This window comes from Salvia miltiorrhiza, chromosome 4 (assembly GCF_028751815.1).
Source record: "Salvia miltiorrhiza cultivar Shanhuang (shh) chromosome 4, IMPLAD_Smil_shh, whole genome shotgun sequence".
Classification (NCBI taxonomy): Eukaryota; Viridiplantae; Streptophyta; class Magnoliopsida; order Lamiales; family Lamiaceae; genus Salvia; species Salvia miltiorrhiza.
This window is the reverse complement of record NC_080390.1, coordinates 29,513,244-29,537,370: the sequence shown is the minus strand read 5'-3', so window position 1 is coordinate 29,537,370 and position 24,127 is coordinate 29,513,244. Positions and strand designations below refer to the sequence as shown.

The following is a 24,127-nucleotide window of genomic DNA, read 5'->3' as shown; positions in this document are numbered from 1 at the left end:
TCCCTTGTTTTAGTATTTTGTTTAGTCATTTCAAATGGCAGAATCCTCAACTAACACAACTTCTATCTCCTCTCTTTTCATCCCTCAAAAGTCAAAACAGTTAAATTTCTACCAAGTTGACTGATAGTAACTTTCTTATATGGAAGCAACAGATTCTTACCACAGTCAAAGGTTATGGTCTTGAAGAATACCTCACTGCTGTTCGAGGCCAAAATGGTGAATCTTGACCTAACCCAAATCTTGTTCTTTGGCATCGACAAGATCAGCTTCTTGCAACTTGGATCCAGTCTAGTCTCAGTGAAAGCATCATGCTTCTTATTGTTGGTCTATCTACAACAAAACAGATCTGAAAATCTCTGATGGATAATTTCTCAAACCAATCTAAAGCAAAACTTATGCAATATAAGCTTCAGCTGCAAACATTGAAAAAGAAAGCCCTGTCCATGAGAGATTATCTCAATAAAGTGAAAACATGTTGTGATCTCCTTGGATCTGCTGGATATAAAGTGTCAGATGAAGATCATATTATGCACATCCTTGCTGGTTTAGGAGCTGATTATGATGCTGTGATGGTGACTATCACCTCTTCAGCCAGAAGATTGGAGTATTAGTGATACATCAGTTGGGCTAAACTTAGAAGAGCCCAATACCACAAATGAGGAAGAGGAAGCCCAGCTGAAGAAAGACCCGAAGCCCACACGCATGAGAAAATTGCCAGCCCACTTTGAGGATTTTGTCATGAAGTAGACGTTGAGCACCTGGTTCTTAAAACCCTAGGTCCCCACCTTTCTGTTAGTTTTTTGCAGTAGCAGCAGGAAGATGCTTTTGGCTTGTAGAGAATAAATAGCAGATATTGTACCAAGAATGAATTAATGAATGAAGATATCTGTTCCCTATCTCTCTCCTTCCTCTTTTAGTTGGAGTTTGGCTCACTCTAAGTAGTCTACCTAGCTTTATCGTATCATTTTGGTGCTTTCATTTACTCTCTTCCATGGCGGATAAAGACAGCCAATTGCATATTTTAGCAAGAAGCTTAGTCCTAGACTACAAGCAGCCTCAACTTACACTAAGGAGTTGCACGCAATTGTCGAAGCTGTCCATAAATGGCGTCAATATCTCTTGGGCCGATTTTTTGTGATTCGAACTGACCAGAAAAGCATTCGCGAGTTGCTCCAGCAAACCATCCAGACCCCCGAACAACAGAAGTATGTACGGAAGCTGCTCGGTTTCCACTTTAGAATCGACTACCGCACTGGCGTGTCTAATTTAGCGGCGGACGCCCTATCCCGGCGTCACGAAAAGATAGTGGAGGGCAGTATTGATGTTGCTCCAGTTGCACAAGTTTACCTCACACAGAGTGTGCCCGTGGCGGATCTCTTGGATCAACTCCGGCGAGAGAATGTGAATTGTGTTGAAATGCAGGAGCTGCACCGCCGTTTTCTTGACAACAACCTGAACTCGAACTTTGCGGTGGTGGAAGGCATTCTAACCTTCAAGCATCGATTTTACATCAGCAGATCATCGCCTCTCATCCCTCGTTTATTGCAAGAAGCTCACGCTACTCCAATGGCAGGACATGGAGGAGTCAAGAGGACTTTAGTTCGGCTTGCTTCCACATTTTATTGGCCTAGTATGCATCTAGCAGTGAAGGAGTTTGTGGCCAAGTGTCTCATTTGCCAACAAACTAAATATTCCACACAGCCACCCGCGGGCCTACTACAGCCGCTGCCGGTGCCGACCCATGTTTGGACGGACGTAACGATGGATTTCATCACTGGTCTTCCCCCTAGTCGCGGTTTTACGGTGATCCTAGTTGTGGTGGATCGGCTGACTAAGTTTGCTCATTTCGGCGTACTACCTACTGCATTCACAGCTGCTACCACAGCTGCGCTCTTTGCCGAGATGGTTGTGAAACTTCATGGATTTCCGGCCTCTATCATTTCTGATAGAGATCCCATTTTTCTCAGCTCATTCTGGCAACACCTATTTAAGCTCAGTGGCACTACTCTTCATCACAGCACGGCCTATCATCCTCAAACCGACGGCCAAACAGAGGTCGTTAATCGGACTTTGGAGCAGTACCTGCGCGCATTTGCTCTCGCACGACCAGCGACATGGTCTTCTTATCTAGGCTGGGCAGAGTTTTCCCATAATACTTCATATTGCAGTAGCATTCGAAGAACCCCTTTTGAGGCTCTGTTTGGCCGACGCCCACAGATGATCCCACATTACTCTGCTGGCGCCACTTCGATTGAAGCCTTAGATGACCTTCTGCAGGAGCGCGACATACTACTTGGCCAACTGAGAGAGATGCTTCGACAGTCCCAAGTCCGCATGGCGCAACAGGCTAATCGCCACCGACGTGATTTGGAATTACAAGTGGGGGACAAGGTGTTAGTTCGCCTCCAACCGTATCGACAAACCTCTGTTCAAGGCCGCCGTTCGCCTAAGATTGCACAACGGTACTATGGACCGTTTACTGTCACAGAGAGAGTTGGTCGTGTTGCTTACCGTTTAGCACTTCCACCTGAGAGTCGCATTCACCCCGTGTTTCACATATCCAAGCTCCGGCCATACAAAGGTGATAGCTCAGTACCGATCTGCAAGTTACCCGTGACAGCCAAAGACTCCGAGCCTATGCCACAACCTCTAGTCATCTGCGGCGAACGGAACGTAATCACCGCGGAGGGGCCGCAACAACAGGTACTGGTGCAGTGGAAAGGGGAACCACCAGAATGTTCGACGTGGGAAGTCCGAGATCAGCTCCAACGATGGTTTCCTGACTTTAACCTTGAGGACAAGGTTATTTTCGATGGAGAGGGGAGTGATACATCAGTTGGGCTAAACTTAGAAGAGCCCAATACCACAAATGAGGAAGAGGAAGCCCAGCTGAAGAAAGACCCGAAGCCCACACGCATGAGAAAATTGCCAGCCCACTTTGAGGATTTTGTCATGAAGTAGACGTTGAGCACCTGGTTCTTAAAACCCTAGGTCCCCACCTTTCTGTTAGTTTTTTGCAGTAGCAGCAGGAAGATGCTTTTGGCTTGTAGAGAATAAATAGCAGATATTGTACCAAGAATGAATTAATGAATGAAGATATCTGTTCCCTATCTCTCTCCTTCCTCTTTTAGTTGGAGTTTGGCTCACTCTAAGTAGTCTACCTAGCTTTATCATATCAATTAGAGATATGCATTCTCTTTTACTAAGTTTTGAGACTAGACTTGAATCAGCCAAAATGACTGTGGTGAATATAGAAGGTTCACAACCTTCAGCAAATTTTGTTCAAGGTGGTTCGTCTAAAGGAAACAACTCAAATTTTGGGAATCAACATGAGAAAGGAAGGGGCTATCAAGGCAATAACTACGATCCCAACTACAAAAGTGGCTTTGGAGGTCGTGGTCGTGGTGGAAGAGGCAGGGGTTATGGAAAACCCTCTTGCCAAGTCTGTGGTGGTCCTGGGCATACCGCTGATAGATGTTATCATCGCTTTGATCCCAACTTCGTTCTGAGACACATGAATCAAATGCCTCCAAGTCCACAACATTTTCAGCAAAACTTCCAAGGTTTTTAGCAACAATAGCAACCTCGACTTCATTTGGCTCAAGTTCCTTCTGGAAATTAGTTTTAGTCACATTCAGAGTATATTTTTGACATTGCTAGTCACAACACTTGGTATCCAGATTCAAGAGCTACGAACCATGCGTCTCATGATTACAATTCTTTCCACAATGTTGTTGAATTCAGTGGAGGTAAACAACTTCAAATGCGTAATTAATGGTTCTTTAGTTAAAATTGCTCATGTTGGTACCTCTTGTTTACAATCCACATCTCCTTATTTCTCTACCTGATTTGTGCTCAATAATTTGCTTCATGTTCCTCGTATCACTAAAAATCTCCTTAGTGTTTCTCAATTTGCTCAAGACAAAACACTAGAGTTATCACGTTTTGACCAGACTAGGGGGAAAAACTGATGAGGACAAAAATATGCATCCTTGGAAGATCGGAAGACTAAGACCTAAATTCAACGATAACAGCCCAGTTTCAGCCCTATAGCCGAACAACCCTATTTTTCCGGGATTTGGAGATATCTTGAAGACTATCAAATTCTAGATAAAGAAGGAGATTATCATGAAAGAGAGGATAAATATGAAGAATTATAGTCCTAATATAAGTCTAATAGAGTCCTTTTATTACTAGGTTGCTTAGTATTTTGCCTATAAATAGAGACATGTATTCTCATTATTGAGGGATTCAGGTAGGATCAAAACCGATCCCCGACCGACCTCGATCGATCCCGAACGATTAACCTTGTACGAATGTAATCTCTCCCCGAAAGATAGTGAAAAACACCCTACAACCTCGTGGACGTAGATCTTTATGATCGAACCACATAAATCTCGTGTTCTTTACTGCTTTCCGTTATAACTGTTATTTTTGGATGCAACAAAACATAACAAATATAATATTTTTGAAACATTACATTTGTATATATCAATAATTACTTTTTTATCATAATATTCACTTGACTAAACTAACACTTTAATAGGTGAGGTGATCTTGGGTACACCCGGGTGTACCGTACAACCGGGTTATACCTTCACTAAAATTTTGACCCATACCCTAATTTGAATCCATATCCTGACCCAACCCATATAAATAATACTATTATGGATACGGGTCAACCCGGTTGTACGGTACACCCAGGTGTACCCAAGATTTTGTGTTAATAGGTAGCTATCATCAAATTCTCAATTACAGATAGTTCAACACAAAATTTAAGCAAATAAAAAACAATTAAAATTAATATGAAATCAAATAGTCAAACTCATTTAGCAAATTGTACCATATTGTGAGCTAGAGCCAGAACCACTGACAAAGCTATCAACCAATAGTTACTTTTGCTTATAAAAATAATTACTTGAACAAATAACTAAAATTAAATTTTCTTATGAATAAAAATAAACACTATAGTGAAGAAATGTACTCCCTCCGTCCCATTAAAGTTGGCCACATTCTTTTCGGTACGGAGATTAAGAAATTTGTTGTTATGTTTTAATTGAGTATAGCCTCACTAAATTTAATAATATTAAATGTCTTAATTAGTGAAAATAGAAAATTGGCTTCATCTTCTTTCTTAATTCGTACACAATTTTTTAGTATAGCCCCACAAAAAATTGGCTTCATCTCTCCCTCCATTCAGTATTACCCACCGTCGTCGCGCGAATTTCTGGTGACAATTTACTCCCTTCAAAACCAGATACCCAACACCAGATAGACAAAGTTCTTACCTTCTTCTCCGCCGACAAAGAGCTGCCGGAGAATCAAAAACAAAATCTGACCCCAACACCAGACACTCCAAACCAAATCAGAATGCAGAATCAAAAAGCCCCAATTCCATAAAGCAATCTGACCTTCTATTGAAAATCATCAAAAATTCCCAAACCCTATCTCAAATCGCTACCCAATGCCCCCACCAAACGGGGATATGCACAAAATTGCAAAATTTATCGGTTCACTGAACATTCCATACATCGTTCCGCGGTCGGCTCGAACTATAGTCGGTGGCCATGGGGATGGCGTCCGCCGGAGATGAACAGAGGGAGAGAGAGGGAGAGACGGCGGCGGCGGCCATGGGGGTTGCGTCCGCCGGAGAAGAACAGAGGGAGAGATGGAGAGGCGACGGCGGCCATGGGGGTTGCATCCGTCGGAGAAGAACAGAGGGAGAGAACAGAAGTAAGAGAGAGGAAAGTCAAGGGGCGAGGTGGCGCTCGGCGCTGTCCGCCGGAGAATAAGAGAGAGGCGAGAGGGAGGTGCGGTGTGAGAGAGAGAAATATGAGTGAGGATAGGTTAGGTTAATAGGTGTAGATTAGTTGACTTAATTATAGAGTTTAATTTGGTGTAATTTTTACCCAAAAAGGAAAGTAGCCAACTTTAGTGGGACACCCAAAAAGGAAATGTGGCCAACCTTAATGGGACGGAGGGAGTAATATTTTCTAAGCATTACCTTTCATCATATCAATGGTTACGTTTTACTACAACAATAATTACTTTTTATTACAATAATAATTATTTGACCTAATAATTAAAAGTATAAGTTCTCATAAATAAAAGTAATCCGTAGCAGACTACTTCTTTGATATTATTTGGCACTTTTAGCAAACCTTTGTGGACTGTTATTCGGAGATCATTTGTGATATCCTGTTGCTCCCTATCAGCTTGGATGCGGACACGCGTTATTGGAGGCCAACGGTTAGCGGCAAGGTGACAACTGCGCTTGTCTTTGCCAATTATTGCCATCGCTTTCCTCGAGTCTCCTGGGGAAATTGGATTTGGAAGAAATATATTCCAGAGAGGCGATCGATTACTTGTTGGCGGTCCTTCATAGTCGCCTTCCCGCTATGGATCGCCTCATCCAGCAAGGGGTTCCTAATCACTGCACGCTGTGTGTGGCCTCGGCTGAAAAATATTCACCATCTTTTCTGGCAATGCAGTGTTACTAAGCAGATTTGGACTTCTTTTCTCGAGTGGTTTGGGCAATGACACCTCCTTCATTGTGTGGACATTCATGATTTTATGGCGGCGGCATGGAGTGTTGATTTTAGCTCCCAGCTTCTCAGTTTCTGGAAAGCTGGTTTCATCTTTATCTTATGGGTCATCTGGGAAGGTTGCAATGCTAGCAAGTTTGACAATAAGCTTTTTTCTCCAGATCGCGTTGTTTCTTTTATCAAAGCTTTTTTGAAGGAGATGGATGCAAATTTCCCGAAGCTCGGCACTATGCAGAACTCTTGGACAGATTACACTACGCTTCGTGCCATTGGCCGTCGCCCAGGCCCGCCCGCCCTCAGGGCCGACCCTGATTATGGTCTAGCTCCGTTGGCTTTTCTCTTTTCTGTGTGTTTTGTTTTATCAGACGCATGCCCCATATTCTTTGGCATTATTTTTCATTTTTGCTTGTAATAAATGTTTACTCTTTTTCTTTGATCAGTGTTTTTATCACTGAGTTTTCGTCAACAAGTTTTTTAATGAGGCTCAACCCTTAATTAGCATTTCTAGGTTTTCTTTTCTTTTCTTTTTAATAAAATTTCAATTTAGCAGTGTTAACAATAATAAATCATATTTATCATATCAATGTATATATAAATTTTTTAATGAGTGGAATTTAATTAGAGATTTGAAAAAAGATAAAAATGAATGAGACTTGAGGAAAATTGGAATAAAATGATTATACGATAACAATTGAGAAACTTAATAACAAAATCTTTGTTATTATCATAAAATATATTTAAACTCATGATAAAATGAAATAATTAAACAACAATTAAAAAATTAATTACGAAATCTTAGTTGTTATTAATTATAATAACAATTCTAAATTATATTTATCATATCAATGTATAGATAAATATTTATATAGATTTTTAATGGGTGGAGTTTGATTAGATGTGAAAATTAATTAGAGATTTGGAAAAAAAATAAAAATAAATAAAATGATTATATGATAATTGAAAATTCAAGAAAATTGGTATAGGCGCAGCGTCATTTTAGCGTCCGAAGTGAAGTCCAATTCAGCAGTAGTCACATGTCTTTCTCAATGTAAAGTATTAACGTATCAACATATTACTAAACAATAATTTAATGAACATGCATCTGCCATCATTTTTATGATTTCATTTATTTATACTCACTTTTGTTCCAAGCCGTTGAGATGGGCAGTAGGGTGGGCAAATTAAGATGTGTAGCATAGTTTGAATTTGTGAATTACACTTGGCCTGCAAGATATTATAGGTGTCAGAAAATATTAAGTTACAAATTTATTGAATCAAGGGATGGAGGTTCTTACCATGAGACGAAGAACAGATCCGAACTTGTATATCATCATTTCCAAACGCCTCTTGCTCCTTCTTTATGCGTTCTGCTGAGTGAATGAGGGACATGCTGCAATCATCCACCTCTATAAGTTGAAGTGTTGATATCTCTCCAAATTCAGGGGGGATCTCTTCGAGGTTGTAGCAGCGCCTAAATATCAGTTGTTCCAGAGTTGGGAAGTGGGACCACTCTGCCATCAACTGCTTTATATCTAAGTCTTCCAACACCAGGACTTTAAGACGCATAAACCCCCCCTCGTATGATTCCCACTCATGGCCACAGAAGGCGTGCCATCGCAACTTTAGTACTTGAAGATGCGGTAATGAAGCAATGATGGGCATATGCTCACCCCATACAAATCCACATCCACTCAAGCTTAGCTTTCTAAGACAAAGAGGAGGGAAACCTGTAAGGGAAAACGCAGCTTCTGATCGATTCATTGGTGTGCATTTGAATGACTCTAGCCGATGGAGATGGGTAAAAATAGCGTCAAAACAAAAAGTTTCAACTGCATACTCAGTTGTTGTTGGCTCGAGCCATATTCCTAACTTGATTAGGTTAGGCATCCTTGCAAGAACTCCGTTGATACAACTACGAGCACTCACACCTGAAAGCGTCTTGAGCTTTCTCAAGAATAGAAAATCCGAAGCATCTTCCATTGAAGGATCTGGAAGGTCAAATCCCATGCACTGTAGGTGCCTCAGTTTGTGCAGCTTCCAGATCTCTAACGGCAGAAACACAGAGCAATTGATGGTATGACTAGGACGAATAATCAATACTTCAAGGTTCCAGAGCCTGGATATGGATGACGGGAGCTCCTCCCCGTCATATGTGATGGCCAGGTACCTCAACCGAACTAGCCTTAATACTTCATCAGGGAACTTGCAAAATCTGATTGAAAGTGCATCAAGTACCCTCAGCCATCTACAACGCACAAACACCGGTAATGGGTATTGTTGCTGTGGGCACATAAAAAGCAGAGACCGTACACTAGAAGCTGACTCCATCGCTCCAAATACAACATCACTCTGGATGCTCTGCCGCCGCTGATTTCTTGTGCCAGCTCGAGAACTTGTAAGGCCCTGGTTTACAAGATGGAACAATCTTTGCCGTTGAGCTTCAATAACACAGAGATCCTGAAGGAGCTGATGCATCCTGCAGGTTTTAATTCTTCCGGTGGAGCTCCGCTCATTAATTATAACTAGGCTTCTGGAAACAAGGTCCTCCAGATACTCCTCGGCTATTTTTTCTAAGGTTTTATCTGGTGCAGGCTTGACAAATCCCTCAGCAACCCATAATGGAACGAGTTGAGAAGTAGGGATATTATAGTTGGGTTGGAATAGCCCAAAGTAGAGAAAGCATGCCTTCAAATGCTGAGGCAATTGAGCATAAGATGTATTCAGAATCTTTGGGATGGCTGTTTGTTGGATATGTGATTTTATATTTTGAGCTACTCTCCTCCAACTTTCCACCGTTGTTGGTAAAATAGATAGGAGTTTACCAATTTCGACAATTGGGAGAGGAAGTCCTCCCAAATTTTGGGCAATTGTCTTGCCGATTTCTTCAAGTTCCGAAGGGCACATCTCCATGTCAGAGAATGCCATCTTACAAAGCAAATCCCAACTTTCGTTATCATCCAGGAAACACTTTTGGAGAATTCGGGTACTGCGGCCAATATAAGAAGCCACGTGAGTTATCCTAGTTGTGCAGATGATTCTACTACCATTGCCGTAATCCGGAAAGAAACGTCGAATTCCATCCCAGGCCCGAACATCCCATATATCATCTAATACAACCAGATACCTCCCACCATATAAACACTTGTGGAGCTGATATCCTAATTCATCAACCGTCGCTTCTTCCATATGCTCGGAAACCAGTTGACCAAGGAGACGCAGCAGCAAGTCTTTCAACTCATACGCTATACCTATTTCCAGAAATAAAAGGGTAGTGAAGTGCTCATTTATAAGTTGATGGAGATATACCTGTTTGGCAAGAGCAGTCTTACCGATGCCGGCCATTCCAACAATACAGATCACTTGGAGGCTGGAAGGCATCCCAAAAACCCAAACTTTCAGATGCATTGTTTCATTTTCCAATCCCACTATGATGTTATTCCTGCCAAAATCAATCTCTGATGAAACAGCAACATCCGCAGCAAGAGGATCGGCCGATTGCTGGTTTCCTGTGAGCCAATCTTCCTTGGCCTTTACCATTTCGATTAGGGAGCCAAGTCTATCTTTGACTTCCCCCAATTCATGGGAGAACCCTGAAACTGAACTCTCATCTCCAGGGTGAACTAGATCTGATAGATGGGATTCAATCAGATCTTGAGCCTTCTGCACTACATCCTTGATTTGCTTTTCCAGCTCCTCCACGCTATTGCTGTGTTCCAAAGAAATTATTTTATTGAAAAAGGATTTTAGGTAGCAAAGGTCGTCGTAAATTAGTTTTAGCTCTGAGTTGGGAATTTGAATTTTGGATGCAACGGAATCAAGCAGGGGCTCTAAGGTCTGCTTCAGAGAAACGATGAGTGCATAGTAAGCCATTTCTGCTCTGCTTTCTCTCTCTCTACAACAGTGAAGAAATAATATTGATACTTCAACCAACGATATCTCTCGAATTTATTTATCCTAAAATATTTGAAACAAATATCTCTGAATTTTACAAATCTTGTCTTCCAACAAAACAACAGTACAAAACGTTGTAACTATCAAACTTAAAGAACAGGCCATCCGGCTCACTGAGTGGACACCTTGGGAATATGGGCTTAGTGGGCTGCACTATTTGACCCAATTCCGAAGCATTTTTAAGTGAAGTGACACTAATTACAACCCCCAATTTTTTAACTATGCCCTTTATTTAAAATAAATAATAAAAATAAAGGTTAATAGCAGGCAAATTCATGATTTTTTTTTTTCATTTTCTAGTTTATATCAGATCCCTCTGATTTGACTTCTAAATACATCAATTTGTAATTGGTTTGCAATTTTCCCACAAATTATAAATTCGCCCAAATCAAATCTGATTTGGCGATCAGAACGTCAACATGGCAGTCGAAATGCCAATATGGCAGTTGGAATCACTACATCACACACACTCACATTCCACTCTCTCTTTCTCTCTCTCTCTCTCTCACACTGATCACTAATTTCTTAGCAACAAAAATGACTGCAACTAACACAGGTAATTGTAGCACGCAACAAGTAATCGAGTATCGTATGCACAGAGACTGAAAAACCGAAATCACTCTAGCTATCCCCTAAACAGACTATAACAGTAAACAGTCAAACGAAAGTAGGAAGGTTTGATTAACACTAAACTCAAATAGCAACAAATAAAAGCACGTAGAAAAATCAAATATTAAAAGACAACTGATCCTAGGGTAGTAAATTCATTAACTAAATCTACGCAATTAATCTATTAATCATATGTACCAGTTTAATATGATGAGAGATCACTTAATTAATCAATCACTCTCGCTAGAGCAGCAACGATCGTAGATTAATAAATTCTCTACCTCCGCGTCTTAAGAAAATCTACTAACTCCCAATAGCTCCTAAGAATAGCTCCCTATGATCCACCTATCTCCCATAGGTCTCAAGGTTAAAATCATATCATACATCCCTGAATCCGCTAAACAGTTATCTCCGCTAGGTCTCAAACCGAATAGCTAAACATGCAAACTATTGATGAGATAATTCACAAGAAATCAAGCACCAGGAATTATGAATCATAAACTGGAAGGCACAAAGGTATTAACAAATAAATCACATAAATTCAATCAACTATTTACAAACCCTAGAATCAGCTAAACGAAACTAGTCAGACATACTGAAATAAAACATAAACATAATTAAAAAGAACACAATTGGAAGAACTGAATTATATAAAAAACCGAATAAGAACAATTGTAGCAACTTGAATCTTCAATCTTGTAGAAATTCAATCCAAGCTCTAAAAACTGGAAAACAATATTAATCTAAAGTTATAAAACTGAAAAACTAAAGTTGGAAACTAAAAAAGGAACCCAAAATAGGTCAAAAGAAGACCTATTTATAGTATCGGAGCAAAACACAGAGTTTGAGCTTGAAAAGAACTTGAAAAACGCGTAAAAACGTAAAAAGACGGACGAACGGCGACCCCGCGGCGGTCGCCGCCTTCTTCACAATTTTTCCTCTGGCTGCGGCAGGCTCACGCTGGGCGCCGGCTGGGTCGCCGAATGCTGCCTTAAAATCCTTCTTCGGCCGGCGGTCGCCGGCTGCTCCGTTTCTTCCTTTTTTCGAGCTCTTCAAGCTCGTTTCCTCGATTTTCGCATCCGGAACACTTGTAACTTGATACTTGGATCTTCAACATCCATATGTAGCTTTCAAAACACTCAAACCTAAAGCAAAATAACCAAAATCATACCCAAAAGCAATATCACAAAAGAATATGAAACTTAAACCAATTGATATCACAATCAAGCATAATTCTAGCACTTTGAACACTTAAACACTCCTAAAAACAATGCAAAATGAGTGTTTATCACACACACACCCCACTCTCTTTCTCTGTCACACGTCACCTCTCTCTCTCCCCCCCTAGATTCATCATTATTTTTCCACTTGGAATTCCCCTTGACCGCCGCCACTTCTCTAGCCGGTAGCTTCGCCGATCACCGCCCCCAAAATCGACTCATCTCCTTCACAGAGCCGGTAGATTCATGTCTCACACAGAGCCTCCGCCTTCGCCTCTCTCTCTCTCTCTCTCTCTCCCGCTCATCTCCTCCGCCTCACACAAAGCCTTCGAACCCATACCTCGTATGGCTTCTCGATCTCTGCAATTTCCTTCATCGCGGATTTTCAATTTCGATTTCGTTCACTTTCCAATTTTCTGCTTGAATTTTCTTCATCAGTATACCACGACGCCACCTTCTTCGTCAACAACCCCTCCATCGCGTGCCAGCAGCAACCGACAACGAGGAAATCGACGGAGACGATAAGCTATCGTCGGCTGGGGATAGGGAAAGGGGTATTCGATCGGTGGCTTTATGGTTGGGATTCCGCCGAGAATCGATTGGAGAGAGAGAGAGAGAAAAAATGGGAGGGGGAGAAGTGGCGGCGGCGGAGGTTGGGGATGGGGAGGTCAGGGTGTGCCGGGAAGGGGGTGGGGGAGGAGGAAGATGAGGGTGACGTGTGAGTTTAAAGGTTTTTTAATTTATTTTTAATTTTTAATTATTCTTAATTACATATAATTTCTTTTTAATTTTTAATAAAACGACGTCGTTTCTTCTAATAAAATTGACACGTCGGTTTTAATTTTGCCACACAGGAGACACATCAGCTTTATTTTTGCTGGAGGTTCTCGCCGAGGAAAAATTGCGACTCAATTGTAAATTGATGTATTTGAAAGTTAAATTAGAGGGTCATGGTATAAACCAAAAAATGAAAAAAAACCCATGGATTTATCAACTATTAACCATAAAAATAATTACAACTTTGAAATTGTTGCTTCACCCGGAATAGAATATTGTGCACGATGTTGAAATAACATGCACAACAACACAGAGTAAATAACATTGGAAATTGAAAACAAAAATTAGAGAATAGACTTTTTCTACATACTAGCAGTAAGAATGTGCGATGCACATTAAACACATGTGATTTTATACTATGAAAATAAAATTTATAGATGTTACTCCCTTCGTCCGTCAAACTTCCTACATCTACGGTCAGTTGATCAGACTGACAACTTCACTGGGCATGTGCTTACGGGTGAACAGCAAACCGATGCGTGTGCTTACGGGTGCACAACAAACCTATGTGTGTGCTTATGGGTGCACAACAAACCTAAACGTGTGCTTACAGGTGCACAACAAACTGAAACAACTGAAGAGCCTATCTTCAGTACCAATACACTGGGTTGGATTTCTCACTCCTAGTGCACACTGGGCACTAAGATCTCACGGAGACAGGACATTGGCCTAAACTCATTTTCGACACAAACTCTCAATTCTGTCCGTTGAAAGGAGGTTTGAGCACTTGCCAACTAAACCACAAATAACAAGTTCTCTATAGTCAGTTTTACCTAGGCTTTGGATATACAATATTTGCCTAAGTTCTAAGAGAATATATGTAATCAGCAGTGACTGATTTTTGGCTTTGTGATTCTCTTATTCGATTCAAGCTTTGGGGAGGCTTGATTTTGCTGAGTAACGAATTCGGCAACGTTTCAGCTTATTTTGTTGAATCGGTGAAGATTGAAGTGATCCTCGAGTGCAATTTATAGGAGACGTCTTGAATAGATCCGTTGGCGGAGATGGTCTTTAAGATTTCTTCCGTTAGAGAGTAATTTGAACTTGGGCTGAGACTTCAATCTTCGAGGTTCCTTGTTTGGTAAGAACGGCTACTTTGAGGAGCAGGAGATAGGACATCTTTGAAAAGGTAATCATAAAAAAAGAATGGCCTCTGCAGAGAAAGGACGATCCTGAGATCTCTGCATTTAATTTGGCTGTACTTTTGGAGTGCATGGCTTCCTTTAAACTTTAGAGGTTCAGTCCGAGGAAGAATGTTTAACTGATACTTGACTTTAGTATCAGTCCGCTGAATCCACATGACGCGCATTAAGTAATCAGTCGAAATTGATCCTTCGATTGATAAGTCAAATATCAGTATTTTGACTTTGCCTTAATCGTCACATCAGTCGGCATCTTCAGTCTTCAGTCCTTCGTTCTTCAGTCTTCAGAACAACAACAAAACTAGAAAAAGAACTCTAACACTTGAGTTCAAACAGTTCTAGTCTATTACAAGTGAAACCTATTGATTTTGGTATCATCAAAACTAGGATTAGGATATTTCATTAAGTTCCCAACAAAAACCGCCCAGTTCCTCAAAGACAAAATCTCCAACACCAACCTCGACATCATCCGCGCCTTCGCCAACCGCGACATCATCCCCGCCCTCACCGACCCCTCCTACGCCCACTCCTGGCTCTCCTTCCACATCGCCCCCCTTCCACCCCCGCACCTCCATCAACTACATCCTCGTCGGCATCGAGGTCCTCCACTGGGGGGCCTAGCCCCTCGTCGCTGCCATGCGCTCTATCCACTCCGCCCTCAAGCAATTCAACCTCACTGCAGTCAAAATCACCACCGCCCACTCCCTCGGTCGAGGGGGTGCTCGCCCCCCTCCTCCAGTTCCACCGCGAGGCCAAAACCCCCTTCATGGTAAACCCCTACCCCTCTTTCGGCTACAGCCCCCAAAACGCCGATTTCGCCTTTTTTAGACCTAATAAAAACACATTCGAAAAATTCACCAAGCGCACCTACGGGAATCGGGATCAACTTACTTCGATGACGACAGGGATGGGGATCGGGAATCGATGGTCCTCTTCACCGGTGACGAGGCGCCAGTGGTGAAGGCAGGAGGCGGTGCCGGCTTGTGGTGACGACCGCCGATGGAGGGAATGAGGAAGGGGGAAGAAGCCAATGGGGTTGGGGGGAATTTGTTTATTTTATTTTATTCCACAAATCATAAATATGCCTAGATGTCAATTCCGGTTGTCACCTTGTCAACTTCGGCTGCCACCATGTCATTTCCGACGCCGGCGTAAGATAAAATCGGTAACGGGACAAAAATCAGACACAAATGTAAGGTTATGTATTTAGGGATAGATTTTTCAAAATAGGAGCAAAAACCAATTATGTGTAAACGTTATGGATTTATAGGCCCCCTTTTATTTAATAGGCCAATTTTTAAATTTATTTATAAGAAAGTGGTCAATTCTATATATGACCTCTTTAGGATATTTATATCTTTAATGATAATATAATTAAAAGTAATTTAAAAAATAAATAAATTTAAATAATTATATGCCAATTATAATTGGGTATTGTAAACACAAATTTTTGTATTTCAATTTAACAAAATACAAAAGCGTTACAAAGATAATTTGATAGACATGAAGATATATTTATGCGGGTTACAATCTAGTTGATCCTCTTATTCTTCTCTTCCATTTGATTCTTGAACAATCTCGAATATTCTTGAAATATTTATAACGTCAATCCAAATGACTCAAGTCATGATTTTGGATTGAACGTTGAACTTGATTTGATTTGAGGGAGAACGCTCTTAGAATTTGTAAGAACGCCTTGAAGCTTTTGAACTTGATTTGATTTGGTTTGAAGACTGCCTTGAATACTCGAAGATTTCTTTGGATACTTGAAGATCACTTCGAAGATTTGAAGAAATACTTGAAGATTTGAAGATACTTGAATTTTTGAAGATTTGAAGGATACTTGAATATTTGAAGAAACTTGAATACTAGATAGAATTCTTAAAGATACTTGAAGATTTGCCTTGAAGATACTTGAATGCTAGATAGAATTCTTGAAGATACTTGAATACTTGGAAGTAGGGATGTCAAAAAAGTCTGAAACCGACGGGTCGACCCAAATAGACCGATAAAAAATGAGGGTTAGGGCTGGAAATTTTTAGCCCGATAAAAATTTAGCCTGAATGGCCCGAACCGAAAATAGCCTGAGCCCGATAGGGTTGGCTCGAAAACCGAGTGGGTTGGCCTGATTAACCGAACACTTTCTTAATAATTGATTTTTAAACTTTAATACTTTACTTTTTAATTCGATAATAACATTTTGATGCTTGTAGAATATCTTTCGATTTTTTTTTCTACGGTTAATAACAAACATCTATGATATAAAAGTCAAAGAAATATAGTCATTTATGTTAAATATATATACAATTTTTTTTATCGAAAATGAAGTCAAAGTTAGATATCATGTAAATTTACGTTAAAATAACACTAATTTTTGTATATAAACCATGGAGAAATGTATTGATTTAAAAGCACGACATATTTTTATTACAAGAATATGATTATTTATTAAAAAAGAATTAAACATATAAAAAAAATCATAAATTTGCGGGCCCGAATGGGCTAGCCCGAAATCGAGTGGGTTAGGATCGAAAATTTTTAGTCTGAAAAATAAAAAAACCGACTAGCCTGAACCGAAAATAACCCGAAACCGAATTGGCTGCAAGACTTCACTTGTGATACAAGAATACTTTGAGCTCTCCAATCTTCCTCCACTTCAACTTATGATAGAAGAATACTTGAGCTCTCCAATCTTCAATTCCTTCAACTTCAACTTGTGATTTATGAGTACCCCAACACCTCAATTTATAGATATAGGAGATGAGCTTCATGGACTTTGAGCCTCTATGCATGGGCTTTAGGGTTTAGGTGCCAATTGGCCTATTAATTCATGTATATTAAATATTAATCATATATCTATTTACATGTGGCTCGATTTAATTGGACGACAATTTTAATTGTCTTCCTGTATAACAAATGTAATTTGCAATGACAAAATACAACTGAAAAACAAGAAATTGATATCAAAAGGTTTTATATAAAAGAAAAACTTAAACAATCGAAAGTCTAATAAGAATAGACAAAAAAAAAAAAACATGATAAAAAATTTGGAGCGGTATAATACTACAAGACAAGACAGTGTATGGATAGGGGTGAGCAAAAAATCTGAAACCGAATAACCAAATCGATCCAAACCGAAATTTTAAAATATGGTTTGGTTTTTTCGGTTTTTCGGTTCGGTTCAGTTTTTTTCCATAAAATTTCGGTTTTTTGGTTCGGTTCGGTTCGAATTTTTTAAAACCGAACAAAACCGAAAAACCGAATTATATTTATAATATATATATATATATATATATATATTTTAATTATAATTTTATAATATCTAACTTGTAATATTTTTTTAATTTTATAGTTTTCTTTTTTCAGTTTTTTTTTTTGGAATTTTCGGTTTTTTTTCGAAAATTTCGAGTTTTTTGTTTTTTTTTCTTCGGTTTTTACGGTTTTCTTCGGATTAATTCGGTTTTTCGGTTCGGTTCGGTTCGGTTCGGTTTTAATTATAAAAATTTCGGTTAATTCGTTTTGGTTTGTTCGATTAATTCGGTTCGGTTCGATTTTTTTTAAACCGAACTAAAATGTGATTTGGTTTGATTTTAGCAAAAACCGAAGCATATAACCGAATGCTGACCCCTATGGACATAGGAGGATAGAAATGGACCTACATTATTAAAAGTTGTAGCAAGACAGAAAAATGAGAGTCGCATGTGAAGACTGAAGAGAGGGAAAATCTAGAGAGAGTAAAAATGGCGGACGCAGCAGTAGAGTTCCTACTGAACAACCTCAACGACCTGCTGGTCTACCACACCCACTTGATTACCAACACCAAGAGCCAAGTCGAGGACCTCGAGAAGGATCTCCGCGTCTTCCGAGCCTTCCTCAAGGACTCCGTGAAGAAGCGGAGGAAGAGCGAGGGCATCCAGATGCTCGTGCGCAACATCCGCGACGTCGTTTATGAGGTTGAGGATCTCATCGACGCCTTCGTCACCCAGGCCACCGAGATCAAGACCCAGAATTACATCCTCAGAGCTTTCAAGTCGCCGGTCAGCCTCCACGACATCGGCAGGCAGGTCGAGGCTGTGAGGAAGAAGGTCGAGCAGGGCAGGGTTGACTTCTCCCTCCTCATCGTCGCCGATCAAGATAAATATGAAAAACCTGAGGTCAACTTTCAATTTTTATTTTTATTGTTTTGCTCTGTCGATTTTCATCATTTGGTTTGTCCGAAGAAGTATGATCTATCTTTGTTTTAAAGTTCATGTTCATTTTGGAGTTTTTCAAATTTTAATCTTGCTGCTTAAATTGTTGCTCAAATCTGTGTAGTATATAGTTGCTCATTGCTAGATTCAGACTTAAGATTGAGCCATTCCACATTATCAATATTTCTCTAATCTTATTCTCCAATAATGAGAATAGAAATACTTAATTATGAAAAGTATCACTTTAGTGATTAAGGTAGATTATAGAAATACCTAGATTCGGATGCACGAATCTGAATTCCACCGTTCATAATTTTTACTCTAAATGTCATTTATCTTTACCAAGTTTAATCAATGTGAAAAGCATGATTAAAGAGACTTTTTTTTGAGATGTAAATTTAATCGATTATTAATTAATGTTGGTAATATCCTGAGAAATTTTGAAACAGGTTCGGCCTCCAAGGCAGAAAGATGTGGTTGGTTTCGAAGATGTGAGCGCAGAGCTAATACAGAGGCTGACTACAGAAACTGAGTATTTGGATGTGATCTCTCTGATTGGAATGTTTGGGCTTGGCAAGACGACTCTGGCATGGAAGATTTTCAATGATACAGACATCGTCTTCCAATTCCCCATCCGTATTTGGCTCTCCATTTCACAGCAGTTCTCAGACAAGGACATCTTCCTCGCCATCCTCGAAAAGTTCACCACTCTAAGCGAGGAGTTACGCAGCAAAGACGAGCATCACTTATCCCAAATGGTTGCCGGCCATCTCGACAACGGGAAGTTCCTCATCGTCATGGATGATGTCTGGTCTACTAAAGATTGGGACAGGTTGAAAGTCGTTCTGCCTCTCAACAATAAGTTGGGTAAAGTCTTGATAACTAGCCGCGAAGAGGATCTTGGTAAGTACGCTAGTCTCCCGAGGGATCCCAAAACGCTGCGTTTCTTTACTCAGAAGGAGAGCTGGGAGCTCCTCCGGCTGGAGGCACTCGGCCAGCTCGACTGCCACCCTGATCTGTATAAGGTCGGCCAGTTGATTGCAAAAGATTGTAAAGGATTGCCACTCGCCATAGTAGTGATCGGGGGCATCCTCGCCACCAAGGCCCCAGCCTCGGATTTGTGCGCCATGAGAAGGGTGTGGGAGAAGGTGTCGAAGCGGGTGAGCACGCATCTCAACGAGGACCCGAGAGATCGCATGAACCAGTTCATATCTTTGAGTTACGACAAACTGCCATACCACTTGCAGGCATGCTTTCTCTATCTGGGGATGTTTCCCGAAGATTATGAGATTCCGGTCTCCAAGCTGATCCGCATGTGGATCGGAGAGGGATTCATACAGCATGTGAGGGAGTATAGCTTGGAGGAAACTGCAGAGAAGTATTTGGAGGATCTTATCAACAGAAACTTGGTCAGAATTGATAAGATGAAACCTAATGGTAAGATCAAAACATGCCGCATTCATGATGCCCTGCGCGATTTCTGCAGAACTAGAGCCGGAAGCGAGAGCGAGAATTTCCTTGAGGAAATCAAGTTTAGTGACGGAGTTTTTGAGCCTCAGATCTCCGAAATAAAAAACTACCGTCGCCTCGCCGTTCATTCCAACTGCTTGAACTTTCTCTGTTCGAAGCCGTTTGGTCCTCGCGTCCGCTCATTTGTTTGTATCCCCAACGACGAATTCATCTTACCGCAGGCACAAAGTTCGGCCATCCCCGCGGCTTTCAAATTGCTCAGAGTTTTAGACGCCAAACCCATCGTGTTCACTAGAATCCCCAGTGACATGTACCAACTGGTGCATCTGAGGTTCATTGTCTTGTCTTTCAACCTCGCAGCTCTTCCGGCAAAGTTCAGTAAGCTGTGGAACATACAGACTCTTATAGTCAACACGACATCTCGCACGCTTGACGTCAAAGCGGATATATGGAAGATGAAACAGCTAAGGCATTTCAAGACGAATGCATCCGCCACCCTGCTCAAGCCAGGCAGGGATAGCGAACACGGGGCAGAGCTTCAAACACTAGGCACAATCTCAGCAGAGAGCTGCACTGCTGAGCTCCTGCACCGTGCCTCTAGTCTGATCAAATTGGGCATCCGTGGGCGACTGGCCGCACTCTTTGAAGGAAAGGTTGGATCTTTTGAAAGTCTGGTGAAGATGAGGAAGCTCGAGAAGCTGGATCTGATCAACGATGTGTACCCTAAGCCAGCCTCAGAAGGGCAACTGGTCGTCCTTCCTCAACATTACCAGTTCCCTTCCACTCTCAGGAGCCTCACGCTGTGTGCAACTTACCTCAGATGGAGCTACATGTCTACCCTTGGATTGCTCGAGAATCTCGAGGCGCTCAAGCTCAAAGATAAGGCGTTTATGGGGAGGACTTGGGAGGGAGTTGGGGAGCGGTTCTATCGCCTCGAGTTCTTGCACATTGATCACACGGATTTAGGTGTTTGGGAGGCTTCGTCGCACCATTTCCCTAGGCTTAAAGGCCTCGTGCTGCGCAACTGTGAGGAGCTTCTTGAGATTCCAATTCAGCTGGCTGAGATACCGAGCTTCCAAAAATTGGAGTTGCATATCTGTAAATCTGCAGCTCCCTCTGCAAGGGAGATCAAGGAGCTAAAGAAAAAGAAACAGGCAGTATTCAACCTCTCCATTTTTCCAGCTAATGATGAAGTTTCTTGACAGGTAACTATTTAGTTATATGCCAATTTTCTTTTTTGCAGCATTTCACATTGAGCCCACATTTGATTGAGTGTTGTTAGAGGTTAGAAATGGATAATTAATTGAATCAATTACTTGTTGTTTGGTTTGGGTAATGAGTTAACTATTACTCTTACTTGAGGATAACCCTTACTAATGATTCTTTTTCATTGTTAAACCAAACACTCAATAAAAGTAACAGTATGTACATTTGATTTCATTCATTTACTTGAACCAAACGAGCACTAAGTTTCATCACTATTGCTCTAGTCTCTTGAGGGAGCGTTTGCTTTTTTATCCTCATTATTAGGATATCTTCAATTCGATCCTTTAAATAGGATATTGTGATTAAGCAAAATTAACTAAAATGATATAGAAATTATCGAGGACCTTAAGATATTCTGAAGTTTCAATCTATCTTAATAAATAATGAATAAGATTATACTATTTTTATCTATCTAAGCTAATACTGAAAAGTACGCCCCATCCACCCGCTTCCATAGAACAATATGGTGGCTAGTGTGATATATGCTCTATTACAAGAAGATAATTTCTCTATTGCTAAATTCCCTGTAGTTGAAATTCAAGATGTTGATTACCATTATATTTACTACTCCATATGATTGCAGTTTGCAGTCAAGTTAAAAATCTGGCTTCCTTGAAGAAGTCTATGTAGATCCTGTGGAACAAGCGCTGCTTGCATTTGACTCGAGAAGAAAATGCCTTCGCCATCTGTATGTGTGTTTTTTGTGCTTGACGGCTACTAGTTTTCCAATCACGGTTTTTTAATGAGACCAACTCACTGAATTCGCTAGGTAATGTGGGACTTGGGGATATTGTTACTGTTGATTTATGATTAGCGTCTTTCCCTAAAAAAAGAAAAAAGGGGTCTGACTCACTCAGTCTTTGAGCCTTCGTTTGTGACATCTTGTTGTATTATGTTTTTCGCACTTAGTTTGAAGAAGGCTATTTCAATGTATATGAACGCTCCCGTAATGGATTTGGTGGCAACATACCTTCCAAGAATTCCTATTTTATATATACAAAGCACAACTCCTGCACCATGTAACGTGGCCAATTTTGCTTCAATAAAGCCCACAAACTCCTCAATGATAACTTTATTTCACATTTAAATATGAAACAATCCACCCAAATGGTCATAATGAAGAATGAAAATCAAATTTTGTCCACCATTTGAAAAAACATAAATTTTGGCCATTTTTTGTATGTCATGACTATTCTACCCTTCTCTCTCTCCTCTCTCTTTCTCATCTCCCTCTCTCTCCAGCGGCGCCGAGCTTGGAGAATTCGCCGGAGCTCTCGCGGCTTGGGCAGACTTCGTCGGAGTAGAGGATGAGGCGGCGGCGGTGGAGGAGATCCGGTCCTCTGAAATCGGCGGCGTGGAGGAGGTCGGTCAGGTGGCGGAGGATGAGGCAGCGGCGGCAGATCTGATCTGATCTGATGAGGCGACGGTGGATCTGATCTGATGAGGTGACGGCGGTGGATCTGATCTGATTGTTGCTCCGCCTCCTCCATCGGCAGATCTGATCTTCGCCTCCTTCGATTTCAGCCATCGACAGATCTTATCTGATCTGATCTGTGCTGCACGTATGGCACTTATGGCACTAATAGTGCCATAAGTGTCATAAGTGCCATAAGTGCACACTTCCCCCTAGGGTTTAGATATTTCATTTAGGGTTTAGATTATTCATTTGGGGTTTAGATGTTCCATTTAGGGTTTAGATTTTCCATTTAGGGTTTAGATTATCCATTTAGGGTTTAAATGATGTTGTTGTTTCTGTATTTGTGCTGATGACCATTTTACTTAGTTTTATTTTGAATTTCGTTGGCACTTATGGCACTAATAGTGCCATAAGTGCCAAAATGACTATTTTACTTGATTTTATTTTGGATTTTCGATGGCACTTATGGCACTAATAGTGCCATAAGTGCCTAACCCGACCCGGCACGCGACCCGCGTGCCTGATCCTACCCAGTCCGCCTCATTAAGGGCAAAAACGTCCAAATCAATAAAAATGGCCAAAATTTGTGTTTTTTCAATGTGTGGCCATAAATTGTGTTTTATGCTTCATTTTGGCTACTTCAAAATTTTACTCTTTAAATATTACTATAGCAGAAAAAACACACGTTGTATGTATAATTTAATGTTATTTTAATTGGTAATCTATTACTCACTCTGTCCCCAAAATAAGTTCCTCTTTGGGGACGACACGAGTTTTAAGGAAAATGGTAAAGTGTATTTGATAGTGGAGAAAAATATGTTATAATTAGTATTGAGAGTGGTGAAAATGTGAAGATGTGTTATAATTAGTATTGAGAGTTGTGAAAAAGTGAAAAGTAAGAATAAATAAAGTACTCCCTCCGTCCCGCTATTCATGTCTCATTACTTTTCGGCACGGAGATTAAGGAGAAGCAAATTAGATGAATTAGGAGTGTGGTCCACATGATTTAGTTTGTGATTAAGGAATAGTTAATTATTTCTATTTAATCATTATTAAAAAAGACTTATTTTTTTATAATTTAATTTTATATAATCTGTAATTTAATTTATTTTAATATAATCTGTAATTTTATTTTAATCCTACCTAAATTTCGAACAAACATGTGCATAAGTTTGGAATTGGAACCAATTTCCATTCATCATCTGCCTATAATTCAATGATTAACATGTTGCAAAGCACAAAAAAAAAATGGCGCCACAATGAAAAAGTGCAAACTGGAACCAATTTTGCATTGAAATTTTAAACAACATTCAAATTTCCCACCGTTTTTTGCAAGTTCAGAACTTAAACCCTTTATAAATAGGGCAGAAATCACATTTCAGTTTCTACAACTCCTACAAAACAGAAAAAACTCCAACATGGCTAGAAGAAAGGACCTCTCGGCCTTTGAAAGGGCTGCCATAATCCAGTTTCTTCTTGA

The 24,127-nt window shown here is 40.5% G+C and overlaps 2 protein-coding genes across 2 annotated transcripts; one reads left to right on the top strand and one right to left on the bottom strand.

The window, feature by feature from the left end:
* Positions 1 to 7,502: 7,502 nt before the first annotated feature.
* On the bottom strand, positions 7,503 to 10,490 carry LOC131019676 (putative late blight resistance protein homolog R1A-10). The gene is made up of 2 exons (XM_057948267.1): positions 7,841 to 10,490; positions 7,503 to 7,769 (listed from the first exon to the last, which is right to left on the bottom strand). The coding sequence occupies exons 1-2, from the start codon at positions 10,413 to 10,415 to the stop codon at positions 7,759 to 7,761; spliced, it is 2,586 nt and encodes an 861-aa protein (XP_057804250.1). The 5' UTR covers positions 10,416 to 10,490; the 3' UTR covers positions 7,503 to 7,758.
* Positions 10,491 to 17,946: 7,456 nt separating this feature from the next.
* LOC131019675 (putative late blight resistance protein homolog R1A-10) lies at positions 17,947 to 22,210 on the top strand. Its single transcript, XM_057948266.1, has 3 exons — positions 17,947 to 18,458; positions 18,944 to 21,169; positions 21,814 to 22,210. The coding sequence occupies exons 1-2, from the start codon at positions 18,045 to 18,047 to the stop codon at positions 21,164 to 21,166; spliced, it is 2,637 nt and encodes an 878-aa protein (XP_057804249.1). The 5' UTR covers positions 17,947 to 18,044; the 3' UTR covers positions 21,167 to 21,169; positions 21,814 to 22,210.
* Positions 22,211 to 24,127: the final 1,917 nt, after the last annotated feature.

Coding starts and splice junctions, on each gene's coding strand:
- LOC131019676 (XM_057948267.1), bottom strand. CDS start 10,415: ATGGCTTACTATGCACTCATCGTTTCTCTGAAGCAGACCTTAGAGCCC.
- LOC131019675 (XM_057948266.1), top strand. CDS start 18,045: ATGGCGGACGCAGCAGTAGAGTTCCTACTGAACAACCTCAACGACCTG. Junction 18,459..18,943: donor ATAAATATGAAAAACCTGAG/GTCAACTTTCAA, acceptor ATTTTGAAACAG/GTTCGGCCTCCAAGGCAGAA.